Source organism: Callospermophilus lateralis, chromosome 7, assembly GCF_048772815.1.
Source record: "Callospermophilus lateralis isolate mCalLat2 chromosome 7, mCalLat2.hap1, whole genome shotgun sequence".
In the NCBI taxonomy this organism is placed as follows: domain Eukaryota; kingdom Metazoa; phylum Chordata; class Mammalia; order Rodentia; family Sciuridae; genus Callospermophilus; species Callospermophilus lateralis.
The window spans coordinates 61,341,279-61,360,045 of NC_135311.1; the positions used below are offsets into that span (position 1 = coordinate 61,341,279).

The 18,767-nt window shown below is 43.0% G+C and overlaps 1 protein-coding gene across 1 annotated transcript in view; it reads left to right on the forward strand.

Annotated features, from left to right (window-relative positions):
* Positions 1-2,446: 2,446 nt before the first annotated feature.
* The window catches only part of Cnn3 (calponin 3), a 30,595-nt gene continuing 14,274 nt past the window's right edge, over positions 2,447-18,767 (forward strand). Inside the window, exon 1 of the mRNA XM_076863452.1 lies at positions 2,447-2,769. Within this exon, the coding sequence (XP_076719567.1) occupies positions 2,713-2,769 (57 nt within the window). The 5' untranslated portion in view covers positions 2,447-2,712. The remainder of the gene's footprint in view (positions 2,770-18,767) is intronic.

Consider the following 18,767-nt stretch of genomic DNA (forward strand, 5'->3'; position numbering starts at 1 on the left):
GAAGAGTATACAACGAATGATTCCATTTATGTAAAACTCTATGATATTATGTATAGTAACATAAAACAGGTCAATGATTGCCTGGTGAGGCATGGTTGCCAGGAGGGGCAAAAGGAAGGGGTTACTTGGGGAAACTTTTGGGTAAATGGATATGTCCATTGGTTGTATAATGGGTTTTTCAGGTATGTATATGTATTTGTGTATCAAATTATGCAGTTTCAATATGTGTAGTTTTTGATAATTATATATCAATTATACCTCAATAAGGCTCCTAGCAATTGTCCCCAGTTTTAAAATCCTTTCTCATTTTATTCTTAAACATAGCATTACTTTTTCCTATGCAATGAGGTAAACTAGAAGATGGAAGCCTCAAGACCATTAGTGGAATCCAATAGGGCCAACAATAAATACATTTCAATACTAATGTCAGAAAGAACTTTAAGTACCTTGGGGAGGATAATAGTTGACCAAATAAATATAGCAAATATTAATAATGTTCCTATTGAAGTGTACAGCAGCGTTAAGCACATTGTGTAACCACTGCCAATGTCCATCTTCAGAACTTTTTCATCATCTCCACCTGAAATTCTATTTCTTTTTAAAAAATATTTTTATTTTAGTTGTACACAATACGTTTATTTTGTTTATTTATTTTTATGTGGTGTTGAGGTTCAAACCCAGGGTCTTGAGCATGCTAGGCGAGCGCTCTACTGCTGAGCCACAACCCCAGCCCCTGAAACTCTATTTCTTAAATGATAACTCCTGTTAAACAAAATTTGTGTTTTTTCACGCCAGAATACAGTTCTTGAACATACTGTAAGGAATAACTTTTAAGTAGATTACAATGATTTTGACAGTGCTTTCCATTTCTGTTGTGGAACAGAAGGTGTCAGACTTACTTTGCTGCAGGAAGCTTTATAGGTTGGGGACTGTGATCAGAATTTGGACTCTGCCATTTCTCACACACACTGGTATTGAAAAAAAGTGGGTGAGGTTTTATGTATGTCACACCACCACTGTCACACTACTGGAAAAACAGCCCAAACTGCTTGCCCCACAAATAGTGGGTCAATTGTGATATCTTTGTGTGGAAAGAATGCCCTAATTATGCTTATTACCTCCAGACTCAATTAGCCAATCATTTATAAAGCATTTCACTTTTCTCTTTATTTGCTTCCTCCCTCTTCCCTCAAGTTCTATCTCCCAAAGTCACTGGAAAACTCTTACAAAGTTAATTAGCAATGTTGTACTTTTCCTTTTCAATCTGCCTTAGTCATTTCTATTCCAGGGTGGCTCAACTATGGCGAGATATTTGGGTTCCTGTTTTCAAGCAGGTTGCCACACCTGGTACGGTGATCTCTTTTGTCACGTCAGTTGGAATTTGGCAAACAAAGCTCTCACACTAGGATTCAGAGAAATGAAACCAGTCCTAGGTGTGCACAAAAAAGCAATGGCAAGAAGTGAGTGAAGTTTTGGAGGTGGTAGAATTTGACCTGGATACTTGGGGGTCTCTGAGTTTCAGCTTTCTCACCTCTAAAACGGGTACGAAGTCCACCTAATAGTACTTTGAGGCAAGTTAATTGGATAACCTTCAGCAGACATATAGTGTAATACAGTGCCATGCTCCCAAGCCAGAGTTGAATGTTCCCTTCCCTTCCTCATCTATCAAATGAGTTCTGGATCAGAAGAAAGGGAGGGTAAGAAAAAAAAAAAAAAGAAAAGAAAAAAGAAAAGGAAAGAAAAAAGGAGGCTCCTTTGAATTAAAGAACATTAAAGAACATCTGTTCCCATACAATCAACTCCTGATTCAAAGAGGTCCCCTGATGTCAAGGACCTGAAAAGCCCCAGGTTTGGCATATTTTCCAGCTTAAATTTGGCCAAGAACCTTGACCATTTCTGAAGTCAGACCAACAGGTGTGGGAGGCTGCCAGGTGAGGCAGGAACAAGTAGATGTCAGTGGAGGGCCTCCGTTTTTCTGGCATCTGGGTTCCCAGGTTGTTCTTGGTGTTTGCGGAGGGACCCTGCCTTCTTCCATCTGGGCTGCTGGGATCCCGAGAGGAGGCAGACAGGGATGGCGGTCAGCCTCGGGCCAGTCGGGGTGGGTCATGTCTGAGCTCCGAGGGCCCCCCAACACAGCAGCCGAAGCCTGAAAGTTGCTGTGAACCACCGCGGCTCGGAAGCCCTAGGCGCCGAGCGCGGGGGCGGAGGAGCGTCCGCTTCCAGCCCGCGGGGCCGGGCCAGGAGGAGGGGCCGCTTCGTCGCGGGCCTCGGTGGCGTGAGGGCTGGGGCGGGGGCTGGGGCGGGGGCCCGGGCCCCGCGCGGGGAGGGAGGACGGCGCCCGCTGCCCTTCAGCTGGCCGCACCGCCCCCTCGCGGGGAGGCGGGAGGAGGCGGCCCTCCATTGGTCGGGCTCGGGAGCCAATCCCCGAGAGCCCGGGGGGAGCAGGCTGGGGGCAGTGCGTGCCGAGCTGCGGTGCCGGCAGCGAGAGAGGCGGCCAGCGCGACTCCGAAGCGCACCCGGAGGCTCCAGCCCGACCGAGTCTTCGAGGCACCGCCCGCGCCCCACCGTCGAGTCCGGGCGCCTTCTTCGCGGCCCAAAGGAGCGAGATCCGAGCATCTCTCTCGCGGCCACTCCTCCGGGCCAAGAGCGGGGAAGCCGAGTGCGAGAGACTTCCGAACCCCGACGCAGCCTCTTCCCGCCATCCGAACCACCATGACCCACTTCAACAAGGGCCCTTCCTACGGGCTTTCGGCCGAGGTTAAGAACAAGGTATGCCTGGGACGGGTGGGCGGTGAGACCCTGCCCGGGGCACCCCACCAATTGGGGACGACGCTGGGCCGTGAGTCGCCCTGAGTGCCTTGGCCCTCTGGCTTCGCTGAGAGGGGACGTCGAGGCGGCCTGAGAGTTGCTTCGTGTTCCCGTCGCGTCCTGTCCCCAGGCGCTGGCTCCCGGGCGCTCTCCTGGCTTTGTTCCTGCGCCGAGGGCCGGGACTAGCGGAGGGCTGTGGGCTCCCGGGTGTCTGGAATCCCGCAGCGCCGGCCTCTCTGGCTGCGGGGGCTGTTCGGTGGCTGTAGGTTGCGCCCCTTTGGGAAGAGGGCGCTCCTGCGTGGTCATTCGCTCTTAGGCGGGGCCTGTCCGCGCTCCTGGGACCCAGCTTGCAGCCGCAGGCTCCCCCACCGTCCGCTCGGACCCTGTGCCTCCTCCCACCTCGACCCCCTCCTTCCCCACCGAATTGTGCCTTGAGCGAAGTTAGGCCGGTTACGTGGCCAAAGGGGGCCCCTCATTGTTCCTCGCCATCTACTGGGGCGGGAGACCTGAGCGTAGCGTAGACCCCTGGGCCCCCCAGAAGATCGGGAGCCGATCCATGTACCTTGGGGCAAATTATTTCTTCTGTAGGAAACCGAGACAAAGCCTTGAGAGCGCTGCTTTGGGAGTGGTATCTGCTGTAGACTTGAGACTTTTTGTAAAACCCTGAGAAGTTTGTAGTACCAGAGACTGTCGAAGATATCAAAGAGTATATTTGTGGGTTGCTTTTGTGAAGGGTTTATTTGCTGAAACGGGTTATAATTTGAAGTGTCTGAGATTTGGTGACACTCGGCTTTGCCTCTGAGCATAAGAATGCGTCGGGTTTATCTTTGGGACTTTTGGCCTGGGAAAGAGATGAGAGGCGTCCCCCTCCCCAAATCCTCTCCTTCCTTCCTCCCTGCCTGCATTCCAAGCCCATGACATAAGGGGTTTCTGGGGGGGAGAGACTAGCCAATCGGCGTGGAACTGCGCACAGACCGCTCATTGTCTTCTTTCTGCTGTTCCGGCCAAAGCGCCACAAAGGAGGGCTGCTGTGGTTTAATTCCCATTAACCTCCCGGGAGCCCAGGCATGTCAGGATTGCCACCGCACCGTCCCACCGCTGGTAGAATACACTGGCGTTGGCAGAGCTGTAACATCCCAGGGCTGCGGGTGTCCGCGGTGTGAATTACAAAGAGGTAACGAAGCGCACCGTTGTCAAACCCAAGCAAGAATTGTGAATCTTCTCTCCCGCATTCTAATCAGCCAATAGATTTTGAACACTCTTTGGAACAAGGAGTTGATTTTTGAGTCCCGTGTATGTAAAGTTGAATTCTTGAGTTGTTTTACCTTTTTAAATATGTTGCCCATGATAGAAAACATTTTTTTTTTCTAAACTGTTTTGTGAGTGGTTCTTTTATGATTGAGTACTCACCTCATCACCTCATCAGCTGAAAACTTTGTTGCTAAGTATTGAACCTTCCTACCAAAGTTTACAAACCAACTTTAGGAAACCTTGGAGGGAATCAGCATGTCTAAAGTGTTGGAAGCAATCCCCTCACTCCGTGTATACACTAATTTTAATTCCTCTGGTGATTTTCCAACTGGGAGCAGTTAAGCCTCTTTACCTTTGTATTGTAAATAAGGTACTGATAACTTTGGCTGTCCTTCAGATGACTGACTTCTTGGATGTTAATATCCAAATTAGTTTTCTTTTTGCTGACTAAGGTAGCGGCTTCTGCCCTTCTACTTCTTATTGAGCAGACCCCTAAGAAATGCACAGACTGAGGCTAGATCACTATAATCATAAATGTTTTAAAAGAATAAAAACAGTAAAACCTCAGTTTCCCGAAACTTTGGAAAATTAGCTATAAAGGCTGTGGGATTATCCCTTTAAGCACCAAACCCACTTTTTAATAACCCCTTTCATTAATGTGGTCCTTTCATACAGTATCCTTTCATAGGAAGTCTTTTGATCTTAACAGCAGAGCAACCAACCCTGTGAGGTGGGGAATACTGCTGGGATTATCCTGAATCATTACAAATCAGGATGCTGAAGCTCAGAAAGGGTGTGATGGGCTCAGGATCACAAAGTTGGAATATTCTAAGAATTTCAATCCTAAAAACTATGTCTTAGTTTAGTGAAGGACTTAGACTTGTTCTACCACAAGTCACTATTATTTGCCCCTTCTCTCTATTTTTGTTGTACACCCGTCATTTCTGGATATTGTGATTAATTGTGTAGTGCTATTTCTAATCTAGGCAATGGAAACCAAATATCCATGCTTGCTACCCTTTTATGTCAGGGGTTACATTTCAACTAATGGTTTAGGACTGTTGGATACAAGAGTGGCTATATAGAAACATGAACTTTGACGTTGCTTGGCTTGGGCACCTTTCAATTCCGTCTTGCTGCTTGTTTATTGCATAATTCATGTGTTGATTAAATGTCAGACTTATTTTTCTTAAAAACCTCATTTAATGAGGGAAACAAGCATAAACATCTTGGGGAGGCAATGTAGAGTAGACTTTGAATCAAGCAAATGTGGGTTCTAGTACCCCCCCCCCCAACTTACTGCCTTGTATGGCATTGGTAAATTGTTTATGGTCATCTGGTTTCCTAAACTGTAAAATGGGGAGAAAAATAGTTACCACCCCCAAATCACTGCATTGTTGAGGTGCATCTGACTTAAGTTTTAAGTTATTTAATTGCTATATTGTAACTATTAACTCAGTAATAGAAAATTAGTTTCAGTATTACATTTATTGGATTTGTCTCTGCCACCTCTAAGGGTCCAGTTTATATTAATAAGCCTTGATCTTTATGCAATTTAGCTGTGAAAGCAGTTCATCAATAAATTAAAGGAGGCTTTGATCTTAAATATTTTTAATCAACATCATTTCAGGAAAAATCTTTAAACTTGAGACATTTTTCTGGTTGAGTTGATGATATCTAGCTTAATGTACAAATTAACTTTTTTTTTTTTTTTAATGAAGCAAGAAGATGTTGAAACCAGTCCAAGAAACTTGATTCCTTTAACCTAGAATATGTACAAAGTCTCTTTTAATAACTACAAAAGAAGACAACAACAAAAGGACCAATGCTTTACAATCTACAAAGTACCATAAGAAGACCAAGGAGAGAGTAGAAGCTTTTCAGATCATTTCTTGGAGGATGAAAATACTCATAAAGTGATATGCTTTATATCATGAAAGTTGAGCCAGGCCCTTAAATGCTTCTTGGGGCCTAAATACAAAAAAGAATCAGCTCTGTGCCTAATAAGCTATGAAAACAACAACAATAACAACAAAACGTAAAATGTTCTCAGGAGAAGCACAACATTTCCTGACAGTTGGCTGTAAACAAAATGTTGGAGTCAGGATATGTCCGAAAATTGAAGATGCAAGGAAGCATGCCTTCACCAGTCAGGGCCAATGTTACAGGAACTCTTCTTATAGGTCTCAGGGAAAGTAGAGGAAATAAATTGGGGTGGAAAGGATTTTGCAGGGGACCTCAAATGGCCTTTCCTCAGTATGTTTTCGGGGAGGAGGCTAATTGAAGTGTTAAAAAAAGTGAAATTGGATTATACATTCTTACAGTCTTCTGTTCACATGAAATATCTTATTTGAGCAAAGTAGCTGCTTGCAGAACCTTGTTGGTTACAAAATTATATTCCTAACCACCTGAAAACCACTTTGGAAGACATATTACTCAAGTGTTAAGTCATTGAAGAACAAGTTAAACAATCATAGAGTAAGTGTTCCATTTATATTAATAAACTGGTGCCCTACAAGTTCCTCCCAGCTTTCTGCACAGCTGAGTGAGAGTAAACACAAAGTGACTCCAGCTATAAATTATATCTTAAGGTGGAGTGCCAGTATCCTTAAAAAATTGCATAGAATTAAAAAATATTTTTGTTTATTGTTCCATCTCTTCCCACTAGAGATATTCACTGATATATTTCAAGGTCTATATTTTATTATATAATCTGGCACATGGTAGTTGCTCAATAAACATTTGTTGATTTAATGGATTTATCTACCATGAAAGGAATTTGAGATCTTTAGAAACTAAAAATTAACCCTGTTAAAGTATTCTGCATAAGACAATTCTATAGTGTATGTAGGATACTTTTGCAGGTCACAATAATTTTTATAGTTTGTTTTTCTTAAGCATTTCATTTTAAGATTACATTAACATTTTATCACTGATAATTCTGTCTTTGTTGCTGATTTGTATGGGTTCTTTCCTAGACTCCTCAGTTAGGGAGAAGTGGTGGAGGGTCCTTCTGCAAGGCAGTCTCCCAGAGGACTGCCAGAGAAGGGATTTCCCAGGTCAGGATCTTTGCTCCAGGCAGGGACTGGCCATTGAATTTTGTCTGCTTGGGTTTTGTTGTTGTTGTTGTTGTTGTTATTGTTTATTTATTTTTTAACCTGTTTTGATCAAAGCAGATAAAGAATATACACTTTGCTGACATTTGAAGAGGTGCCATGCTTCCTCTAGTACTCATTCAGACTTTGGAATTTTAATGAGGATCCTTGTGCTCAAATGTCCTGAGATCTACAGCTTTTTGTATCCCCGCTTTGTGGAAATTATACTTTCTGCCTCTATCCACTTTTTTAGATAGATTTCAGAAATAGGTTTCACAGTGAAGACATTCCCAATACTACCGTCCGCCAGAGATAATATACTCTTTTTTCCCCTATGCCTGTTTCTCTTTCAGGATTAGTGAGTGGTTACCCACCCCCAACCTACCCACCCCACTTAATAATGAGCTATGATTAATATTATCTGACTTTTAAAAAAAAAAAGCACAATTGAATGGGTTTATTTGTTTTTTCAATATGTTTTTACCCTTTTATCAAGGAGAGTGAGCAAATACTATACATTCCTTCTCATCATGGCTAGCTAGGTGGTAGTGGGAGAAAGCTTGTCCTTAGAATTTTTGGCAGGTTCTCCCTTATTCTAGACATTAGCCTCCTATGGCTGGTGTGTTGGTTTTCCTTAATTCTGAACACATTTTCTAGCTATAAGTGAACTCTTACTGTTAATCATGTTTTCTTGTACCTTTAGATTATTGTTAAGGATTTCTGGAGCAGAAATCAGGCAGACTCAGGCTTATACAGTTTTTGAGGTCCTCATTGTAATAAATGCAGACATATCTTGCAAGCTTTATGAAAATAAAGCACACCTGTAATCCCAGCTATTAGAGAGACGGAGACAGGAAGGTTGCAAATTTGAGGCCAGCCTGGGTAACTGAGTGAGACCTTGTCTCAAAAAAATAACAAGGGCTTGGGGTATAGGTCAGTGGTAAAGTGCCCTGGGTTCAGTTGCCAGTACTGCAAAGCACGCACACACACCACCATCACCACATGAATCCCTGTGAACTGGAAGATGTTATGGCTGCTCTCATCCATTGTTCTTGTCAGTGGCTACGAACACAGTGACTGTGTGGGAATCCTGGTTCTGTCTTAATGTCATCTTTGGGCCAGTGACAACCTGTGTGTGTCTCATCTGTGAAGTGAATATATGGTAATGCTCACCTTGACAGGGTTGTTGGGAGAAATAGATAATGAAGATAATTCATTCAAAGTGTTTAGAGTAATGCCTGGAACCAAAAATGCAGATCATATAAAAATAACCATTGTTCAACTTTGCTGGCTGGCTGGCTCTCTGCTTATAGGTTTTGTCTTGTTTTCTGAGCTTTGTTTATCTTGCAATTATTGATGCTATCTCCAGAAGCTGAACATTCATTTTCAGATCTGTTTTATGTGAGTGAGGCTTCTGGCAGGTAGAGGACCAGTGCAATGGTGTTTCACTTTTGTGTCAGGAATGTGATCTGCCCTTGGTGTCCTTATCCAGGATTTTACTACCTGACAGCTTGTGATGCATTTCACAGTGAAACCCCAGGATCTCTGCTAGTGCTCCCTTGTGTCCACATTACCCTTAACAAATGGAACTTTCTATAAAGCCTGAGTCTTTGATTTGGGCATGGTAATCTTCTGCTTTTTTTTTTTTTTTTTTTTTTTTTTCCTAAAAGGTTGATTCCTCTTAAACAAGATAATCTTTCATATCTTGATTATATAGGGCTGTTTTCCTTCTCAGCTCACTGGTAAACTTTTTGTACCTTTGAGTGTTTGCATCTTGCTTGTTACTGGAAGCTTTCAGTTTTAAATGTTTTTATGAAGCTAAAGTCTCTACCTCAATGCCTGTGAAGCAACTCTATGCTTAGAGAGTACATTCCTGGTTTGCCTTCATGAGGCAGGGAGGGAGTTTCCTCTGTATCTTCTCTCTGCCCCTAGGACTGGGAAGTTTTAGGGTGTGGCTGTAACTCTTAGTTAAAGCATCTGCAGTCTCTGGGAAGATGGGGAAATTGTAGAATCCCTTTGTGTTAGCAAGAACTTTTCTGGCTAGTCCTAACCTAAGCATGGATAGTTACTTCCCTGTCTCTCCTTAAGAATTTTTTAAGGGAAAAATAGCTGTGAAATAACTGGACTGAACTGACTGAGATTCCTGCCTTGTTTCTTCTCTTCTCTGAATCTTTGGACACTGGTCTTTCCTTCTTCTTTATCCGCAGCTTCTCAGCCCTCCTTGGTGTTGCACAGGCTGCACCAGTGGCTATAGTATAAGCTTCATTGTTGCACTTTCCTCTCTCCTTTTGTTTCACGTGGGAGGAAATAGGAGAGAAAATAATGAGTTCCATGTGTGGCAAATCTCTCTTACTGTTGGTTAATTCAAACATGTGATTCTACTTTGAATGCAAAAATAGAAACAACAATTATATCACACTACTGATCAAGTATAGAAAGCACACGTGTACAGGAAACCTCATATTGTGAGCTTTTGGGGGTCCCTGCCCCAAAGCAGCAGAGCTGGAACCCTTGGGCTGCTCCTCAGCCCACGTGTAGCTAGATGCCTTCCCCTGAATGGGAATGCTCTGAAGTTTGGTCCTGGTTTACCATTACCTTTCTTCAGAGACCTGAATGTTGTATTAAAAACCCTTCACTCCCCACTGTGTTCACACACTGGCATGTATCTTGCCATCCAGCCATTTTGTGTGTGTGTGTGTGTGTGTGTGTGTGTGTGTATGCGCGCACGCACGCTGGGAGTTGAACACAGGAGTGCTCAACCACTGAGCCACATCCTCAGCCCTTTTTTATATTTTATTAGAGACACAGTCTTGCTGAGTTGCTAAGTGCCTTGCTAAGTTGTTGAGACTGGCTTTGAAAACTTGTGATCCTCCTGCCTCAGCCTCCCAAGCTGCTGGGATTATAGGTGTGAGCCACCTTGCCTGGCCAGCTTTTCATTTTTAACTTTCTTCTTTGGTCTTGACTTCTTTCCCCTTCTCTTTATCTTTTCACAGGTTGTGGAACAGCCTTTCCTGCAGTTGGTCTTACAGAATCTTCCAACTATGTGGCAGGAGGCTAGTTTTTAGAGGGGTTAGTCTGAGACATCTCTGCCAAATAATCTTATGAGCTTTTGAACCATGCTGGCAAAGACCTTTGAGACTGCAGATTCAGGTGCGCTGAATCAGTGCTCTTTAACTTGGCAACATGTTCATTTGTACATGTTCAAAGTATCCACAGTGATACTATGTATCAATAGTGGTAGCCACTTTATTGTTACTATTATTTTTGCAACAGTGTCTCACTATGTTGCCCAGGCTAGTCTCTAACTTCCTAGGGATCCTCCCACCTCAGCACCCCCGCACTCCAGTATGTAGAGGTGTTTTGGGATCTGCTCTCCCTTAATTTCTTCATGAATTGAAAAGGAGTTTTTGCTCAGCCCCAGAGCCTAAGCTGGCCACTCTCACTGCTTGTTGTTCTTAAGATTTGCATATGGCACAGTTGTGGAGTTCCTGCCTAGGCTGGGCAGAGGGCTACAGGGGTTTGGTGGGGATGGAGATGGGGGTGGGGGGAGCAGCCAGTGGTGGAAAAGAGTCAGACTTTGGAGCCAGATCTGGGTCCAGATTCCTGCTGAGCCTACAACTTTTGGACAGGTTACCTCTGCCTGTCATCTTCCTTGCTTATGAAAATCTTTCTTTGTATCATCATTTTGTGAATGGAATAATTGTTGTAAAAAGTGTAAACAGTGCCAAAATGTAAAAAAAGAAAAAGAAAGAATCTTCTTTCTCACCCCCACTCCAACCACTTGTATAACTGAGTTATCAATCATTTTAGAAACAGAATTACAATCTGTTTGAATTTTCAGCATTTATTAACCACATCCCTATTGGTGGATATTTCTTTCAAAGTATTTATGTGCAAAAGTGTAGAACTCTGGACCTAACACTTTGGTGTCATTAGGTATTATCAAATTGCTCTTTTGAAAAATCTATTTATAATTATTATCAAGGATGTCAAAGAGGAGAAAGATCTCCTTGGATGATTTTTTTTAAAAAGTCCAAAATTATATCCAAGTGGCCTTGTCAAAGTTTAAGTCTCTTGCTTTGGGGTTTTTTTTTTTTTTTTTTTTAAGAATGCCTTGAGTCACTGACATCTGTAATCCCTGTTCCATCTCACCTCTATCAGATTTATGTGGGAGCTGGCAGTGGGAAGGGGTGAGGTTACCTCCTTTATAGATTATTTGATAATATAAATAGTTCTTCAAGTGGAAAGCTTAAGGCAGCATCAAAATGGCAACCAAACAGTTTGAAGTAATTGGCTTTTATGACATATAGTCAGTCCTTCATCTTTGAAGGTTCTACATCTGTGGATTCAACCAAATGCAGATTGTAAATATTAAAAACAAAATAATAATTTTTAAATGTACAAACTTCCCCCTGATTATTCCTTAAGCAACACAGTATAACAAAAGTTTTTAGAGGGGCTTGTAGCTCAGTGGTTGAGCACTTACCTCACATGCATGAGGCACTAGGTTTGATCCTCAGCACCACATTAAAAATAAATAAGATAAAGATAAAAATGTTTATAGAGCATTTACATCGTATTGGGTATTATAAGTAATCTAGAAATAATTTAAAGAATAGGAGAGGGAGGCTAAATGGAATTCAGAAGTCAAGCACCTGCCTAGTGTACATGTACAGAGGTTATGTGGAAATACTATTTTTATTTATTTATTTTGGTTTTGGAGATTGAACCTAGAGATGCTTTACCTTTGAACTACATCCCCAGCCCTTTTTATTTTATTTTATTTTATTGTGAAACAGGGCTTTGCTAAGTTGTTTAGGGCCTTGTTAAGTTGCTGAGGCTGGCTTTGAGAACTGCTGTCTTTGAGGGGAAAGAGAAGAAGGCTGACTTTGAATTCGTGATCCTCTTGCCGCAGCCTCTGGAACCACTGGGATTACAAACTGCACCACTGCACCCAGCATAAATACTATTTTAATTACTGCCTTAGGTAAAGGACTTGAGCATTGTGTATTTTGGTTTTCATGGGATAGTTGTGCTGGATCCAATCTCTCCTTGATACTTAGAGACAGTTGTGTTCAATTTGAAGGAGGAAATCTTTCCAGTATCTGGTTAGAAATGGCCAGTGAAGCATAGATAGGACCGTGTTGACATTCACCAAGTTCTTAGTAGAGTACATGAGTTAACCCTGCTGTGTGAGTGCCATTAGTGATGTCTGGTTTATAGCAGAGAAAACTTGGTATACAGCGGAGATCAGATTTTTAACCCAAGGAAGCAGTTTCCAGAGCCCATTTTCCTAACCATTTTAATCCTAGGCCAGAGCTTAGGGAGAATTGATGTCTTTTGAGGGGAAGAGAAAAAGGGTACTTAATCTGGAGAGAGCAGGCCAGAGGGTGAAGCCCCAAGAGAGTATCCTTTAACAAAAGGCTGAGGAAAGAAGAGATGGAGGGGCCCCCTAGGAAGCACTGGTGCTACAGGGAGGCCAGGAGGACTGGAAAAGGGTTACTGGAGGTGTCTGCTGAGCAGTCACTGGTGACCTTTTGAGAGATCATCTTCAATGGAACAGATTTCCAGAGTGTTAGGAGGGAATACTAAATGAGGAAATGGAAGGAGTTGGCATGACATAAGAGAAGCAGGTCGGTGTTTGAGGCTAGCAGCAGGTCCAGTCAAGATGGGTTAGCCTGGGCCTATAGGAGAGTCAGTAAAGGGAAGGGGAACAGGGTTAGCAGGGGAAGGTAAAGAAGAGGACTGTGGAAACGCAGAACTGATGGAAAGAGAATGTGTCCTTTGCCTTGCTGTGTTCCTCTTCTCATGTGAAATGGAGGTGTTACTTTGCTCCTGACCTTGGTATTCTGGAGCAAATGAGGTAAGCAGCAGGAAGAGATGACCTGGGCTGATGCCTGCATGTAGTGTATACACTGTTGATTCTGCAGCTTCTCTCTGCTGAGTCCTATGAAGGCCGCTTTGTAGCCCAGATACTTGTTCTCTCTGCCCATTGACTCCCTTGGCTCTTGTTGTGGAAGGGATGGGAAGCTGGGTTTATTATGTTGGTGCCTGGTTGTCTATAGTAGGCCTTTGCCACATCATCTCCTAGAGACCTTTGTGTTGCATATAACACGGACGGAAGGCACAGTGCTTCTGGGGAACTCATTCTTTCCTGTTTCATGTTTTCAGATTGCATTACAATCAGGTGAAAAGTGGAGTTGCCCTTACTATTGATGTAGGGTGCTTCATCAGTGTCCAGCTTCAGGACTGAAAAGGGAGCCTTTGTTCAGGCTCCCCACTCTCCCCAGGAATTCTGTAAATCTTATAATTTATTATTTATTTATTTGTCTTGGTGGGTAAGAAGCTTAGACAATAGGATGCATCTAACCTATTTTGGGTAGCATTTGTGTAGGATTTGGTGGCATGTCGGTGTGTGAACCTTAACACTGATTTAATCTTTTTTCACATGATACCATTAAATAAAAATAAGCCCAAAGCCCTTTACTTAAGGCCTCAGAAAGTATCTTGTCTTTATATACCATTTCATAAGTAGAGTACAAATTTTAAAAAAATGGGAAATTCCATCCTACTATTTAATGGAAACTTGATATCTTTAATTTTGGTGGAGGAAAAAAATGTGGTGTTATCTTGTAGAGTTAATATATTTGCAAGACTTCTGTGTAATCCCACTAGTAGCATCTGTCCTGCATTTAAAATGAGATGTTTCAGGCTCTGTAGCTGGTTGTGGAAAGCCATCTCCCTCAAATGGATGGACTTCTTTGTAGGAAGCCAAAAAGGCATTCGTGGTCTTAGATCTAGATCTGGGTACCCTAGAGGAGCTCCAGAATTACCCATGACTGACTGTCAGTGCTGTGAGGCCCTTTCTTCTTGGCCTCCCCACCACCGCTTGTCCTCTATGTAGCTCTCGGTAAGGGAGTGGTATGGTGTTCTGGCTCCATTTCCTGGTGGGCTGAAGGGAGCACACGAACTGGTCAGTGACATGAGCCTGCGGAAGATTTCCCGGGTCAACACAGCTGACTCCTGGGCTCACAATGGTGAGGTGGACTTCGTGTCCTCCTCAAGTCACGGTTGACTGTGAGGACCCATACTCTGAGGAGCTTCCTGAAGAATTGATGAGGAATGAATATATGAACATTCCCAAGATACTGAAATGGGTGCAGCCTCCACGTTCCAGAGTGACTTCAGTCCTACCATGCACCCAGAGTCCCGCTGAAGCATCAAGTGCTTGGGAATCTAGACACTAGCGAAAAGCTGGCACCTCTAGCTAGGAATGTGGGGTATATATTCTAATGGTGGAACAAAGAAAACGCAACTTGAAGAGCATCTCTGTTTTCACTCACTTTACCTATGGGGCTTCAGCTAGGTCCTTTCAGCAAAATCTTATAGATTTCTAAAACTCAGGACTGGCCGGCCTTTTTACCAGAGAGTCATTTTCCAGCCTTTGCAAAGTTCATCCTCCCACCTGTGCTCCTTTGGTGCTCCCAGGGTATTTCTTCATTCCTCTTTGCTTTTAATCCATTTCCCTGGAATTTCTACATGTTTATTTGGGTCTGTCCTCCATGGCATTCAGAGTAAATCAACTCCCACTTCTGTATGGCTTACATCTAAATATTTAGATGGTAGTTCGCCTGGTTCTTCTACCCCCTCCAGGTTCCTTCTAGGTGGTATATAGCCACCTCTGGTTAGCCAGTTTCTCCTAGTGGGCTGTATCTTGATTTTTCTAATCCTTTTGCTACCCAATTTGATTTTTCTAGAAACTGATGTTAGTTTCTCTGTGTCCTGTTTTAAAATGCATTTCTCGGAATGGACCATAGTAATGTCACAGATACCGTTAACCTAGCAGGTATGGTGGGGTTAACTCACTTCCTGTGTTTGGCTTCAAAGCATTAATTCCTTTTGCTTTGGTCAATGTAAGGACCTGGTGAGGCAGATGAGGCATCTTCCTGCAGATGGAGGGTTCCAATCCTTTGCTTTGGCGAGTGGATTTTCCCTTTCTGTAAAGTAGGGTGATAATAGTGGCGTAGGTTTTACAGCTCACATCCTGCTCTCACACCCGTTTCTTTTATAAATAATGCTTTCCTTGACTATCTCATGGAGATGTTGGGATTCAAGCAGATAATACAAGCAAAGAGTTTGTAGCTGTACACACCAATATAGCATTAGTTCTTGAAGGCAGGGATGTTTTTAATGTCCTTGAATCCACTGAGTTATTATGTGAGTTGGCTTTTCATTGCTGTGATAAGTGCCTGAGAAAAACAACTTAAAGAACACATGTTTACTTTGTCATATGGTCTGAGAGGTTTCAGTCCATGGCAGGCTGACTTCATTGCTCCTGGCCTAAGGTGAGGCAGAATATCATGGCAGAAGTGGGGGCAGAGGAAAGCGGCTTACCTCCTGGCAGTTGGGAAGCAGAGAGAGAAGAACAGGAAGAGGCCAGAGACAAGATGTAGTTGCCTATAGCATAACCCCAAGTTCCTACTACTTTAACTCGGGCTCACTTCTACAGTTTCCATCACTTTCCAGCAATAGCATCAAATTATTAAGCCACTGAGGAGGTTAGAGCCCTCATGATCCATCATTTCCCCCAAAACTCCATCTCTGAACATTGCTGCTTTGGGGGACCAAGCCTTCAACACATGAGCCTTTGAGGGACAATCCAGATCCAAACCATAACACATAGCTACTTCTAAAACTTGGGGGCAGGCTTTTACATATATCTTGAATAATTTATTATACTAAAGATCTTTCTGATTCCCAGGTTCTTTATGTTTAGTAATTATACCCCAGAGTTTCCAAATCATTAGTTATCAGAACAGAGAATAACAGATCTAAAACCAGGCCCCTCTGGTCCATATCACTTCAAGCTCCTCCTATCTCAACATAGCTCAGTGGACCTGGTGTTTCTGAAGGATCGGACTTCTGTGAGGACTGCTATGCTGGGCTGGAGGAGTGCAGTAAACATAGAGACTCTTATCAGAGAGTGAAACAAATGTGTCCTTATTGATCCATCTAAGATTACTAGATTGGCAGATCAAGAAGATGTGATGCCAGTAGCATTCAAATGCAGATTTCTTTCTGTAAGGAGATAGCTCTTTTGAGTCTGAGGCATTTCCCTAGTCAGGTGACCCTATCAGTGGATGAAAACTTACTTATGAGTACCCATTGTGCACAGGCATGGGCAGGATTTTACATATATCTTGAATAATTTATTACATTAAAGATCTTTCTGATTCCCAGTTTATATTTAGTAATTATACGCCAGAGTTTCCAAATCATTAGTTAACAAAACAGAAGAGAACAGATCTAACAGACCTGTTCACTGCTTTTTGGTGGAGGGGGGAAACAGTACACAAGTACCCATCCCAACTTCAAAGACAGGACATGGGCAGGTGTTCTTGGGCATGCTCTGTGTGCCTTGCTGGCTGCTGGTGATGTCTGCTGTTCACTTGCCCCCCAGGAGTCTGCTCCAGGTCACCTAGGCTCTTTTCCTGCTAGTACTAGAGACCCTTGCTTTTGGGGTAGGGAGGGAACAGGTCCATCTTGGGTTCTTGTGATAGCTCTTTACCAGGATTCCTTGCAGTGAGCTGTTCAACATTCACATCCTATAATTATTTCTGAGACTAATAGTCTTCTGGGAATTCAGAAGACTTATTTCCTCCACACTTATTCCCTCTTTGTTTAGAGTTGAATGTTCAAAATTCACTTTAGACAGTGTATGTTCTCAGCTTCATAGTCTGAAGGTTATTTTCTAGAGAGAGAAGACAAAAGTTGACCTTGTTTTATATTTTTCCTACTTTTTAAAAATATTTGTTTTAGGCATTGCACCAGCCTTCCTTTTTAGATTACTTTAAAACTTTAACCTCTTGTAAGTTTCAAGTGTTTGTACATCAAGTGTTTTGTAGTTGCTTGCCTGTAATAGGTTGGAGCTGGACTGTCCCCCAAATTCTTACGTGCTAAAGGCTTGGTTGCCAGCCTGTGAAACTATTGGTAGGTGGTGGAACTTTAAGCAAGTGGGGCCCAATGGAAGAAAGTTGTGTCAGTATAGTGTGTCCTTAAAGGGTTTGTTGGGATGCTGGTCCCTTGGTCTCTCTCTCCCTTCCCAGTGAGCACTTTTCACCACTGTGTTTCCCATCAATAGGTTCTGCCTTGTCACAGGCCCCAAAGGCAACAGGGCCCAGTGACTGTGGACTAGAACCTGTGAAACTGGGAGCCACAATAAATCTTTCCTCCTTTTTTAAATCAAGTATTTTGTTATAGTGACAGAAAGCTGACTAATACACTGACTTTGTGTATTTAGAGGAAAACAATCATGCTGGCGCCTTGTGCAGATACCTTAATCTGAAGCTATGCTATGCCTTTGAAGAAAAGGCCTGACTCTAAGACGCTCTTAGCTTCACTCTTGTTTACCTGCCATAAACAAAAATTTTTGTGGCTTTCAAATATCTTTAGCATTCACACCAGAGAATGACTAGGATCCTGTAGTAACCATGAGAATTGCCTATGCTGTCTCTCCTGACATTGTCCCAAATGTAAAGTGATTTTCCTATAGAGTGCCTACTCTCACTCCGTGTTAAGATTTAAAACTGCTTTGAACCTAAAGAGTTCATCCTTTTCATGAGCAACAATCTTTTAAAAATGAGAATTTGGGATGCAAAGACATTCTAAGTAGAGGACTGGGTATATATTCAGTGGTAGGAGGCTTGCTGAGCATGGGTAAAGCCCTAGGTTTAATCCCCAGCTATGGGGGTGGGGAGAGGGGTTGGAGAGAGGGGGTGGTGGTGGGGTGGGGGATGCCAAGACAGTTGAGGAGAGTTCAAGCCAAGACAGAGAAGCAGGCAGGAGCATCCAGAAGGGCCAGGGGACTTCACCATAGAGAAGACCAGCATGCCAGCTGAGCGTGTCTGTTTGATTGTAGACCATAAAGTAAACTGGTTGTAGTGGGATTTCATTAACAGAAAGCTTTGTGCCTCTGTTCTTAAGCTAATATAAGGGGAGGGTATTAATTCTGAGATGTATCACATGCTGGGATGGGCTCCTTTACCTGTAGTGGCCCTGGAGGGATGATCACCGTTTTTTCCCTGGGTAAAAATAGGGTGACGAGGGTTAAGTTACTCACTTTGGTCTCAATGGAATTGGGAACACAGATTTTTGAAATTTGACTTCAACGCGTGATCTTTAGTCTGTTGTAGCCCCAATGAGAATACCTAAAAATATTTCAAAGGGCCTGGTGGCCTGACATGTGCCTGTAATCCCAGCTACTCTGGGGGCTGAGTTCAAGTTCCAGGCCAGCCGGGGCAAGTTAGCAAGACCACATCCCCTTTCCCTAAAGCAAAGGTTTATAGGATCTGTTGTGGGAGATATTTAAGTAGGTGAGAAATGTTAAAGCCTGTCCTTTGTCCTTGCAGTAAGAATGACAAGTGATAATAAAAAGGAAGGCAAGGGGAATCTGATATTGAGGTGGAAATCTATTTGTTACCTATTTTGAGATTGTTCCTATTTTAGCCCCCATTATCCTCTTCTCCCTTTATTTTAAATATCTTTATTTTTTCAAATTTCTTTAACATACCTTCTTTATCTCTTTTCTAATATGGAAGCTTTCAGGGCAAGAGC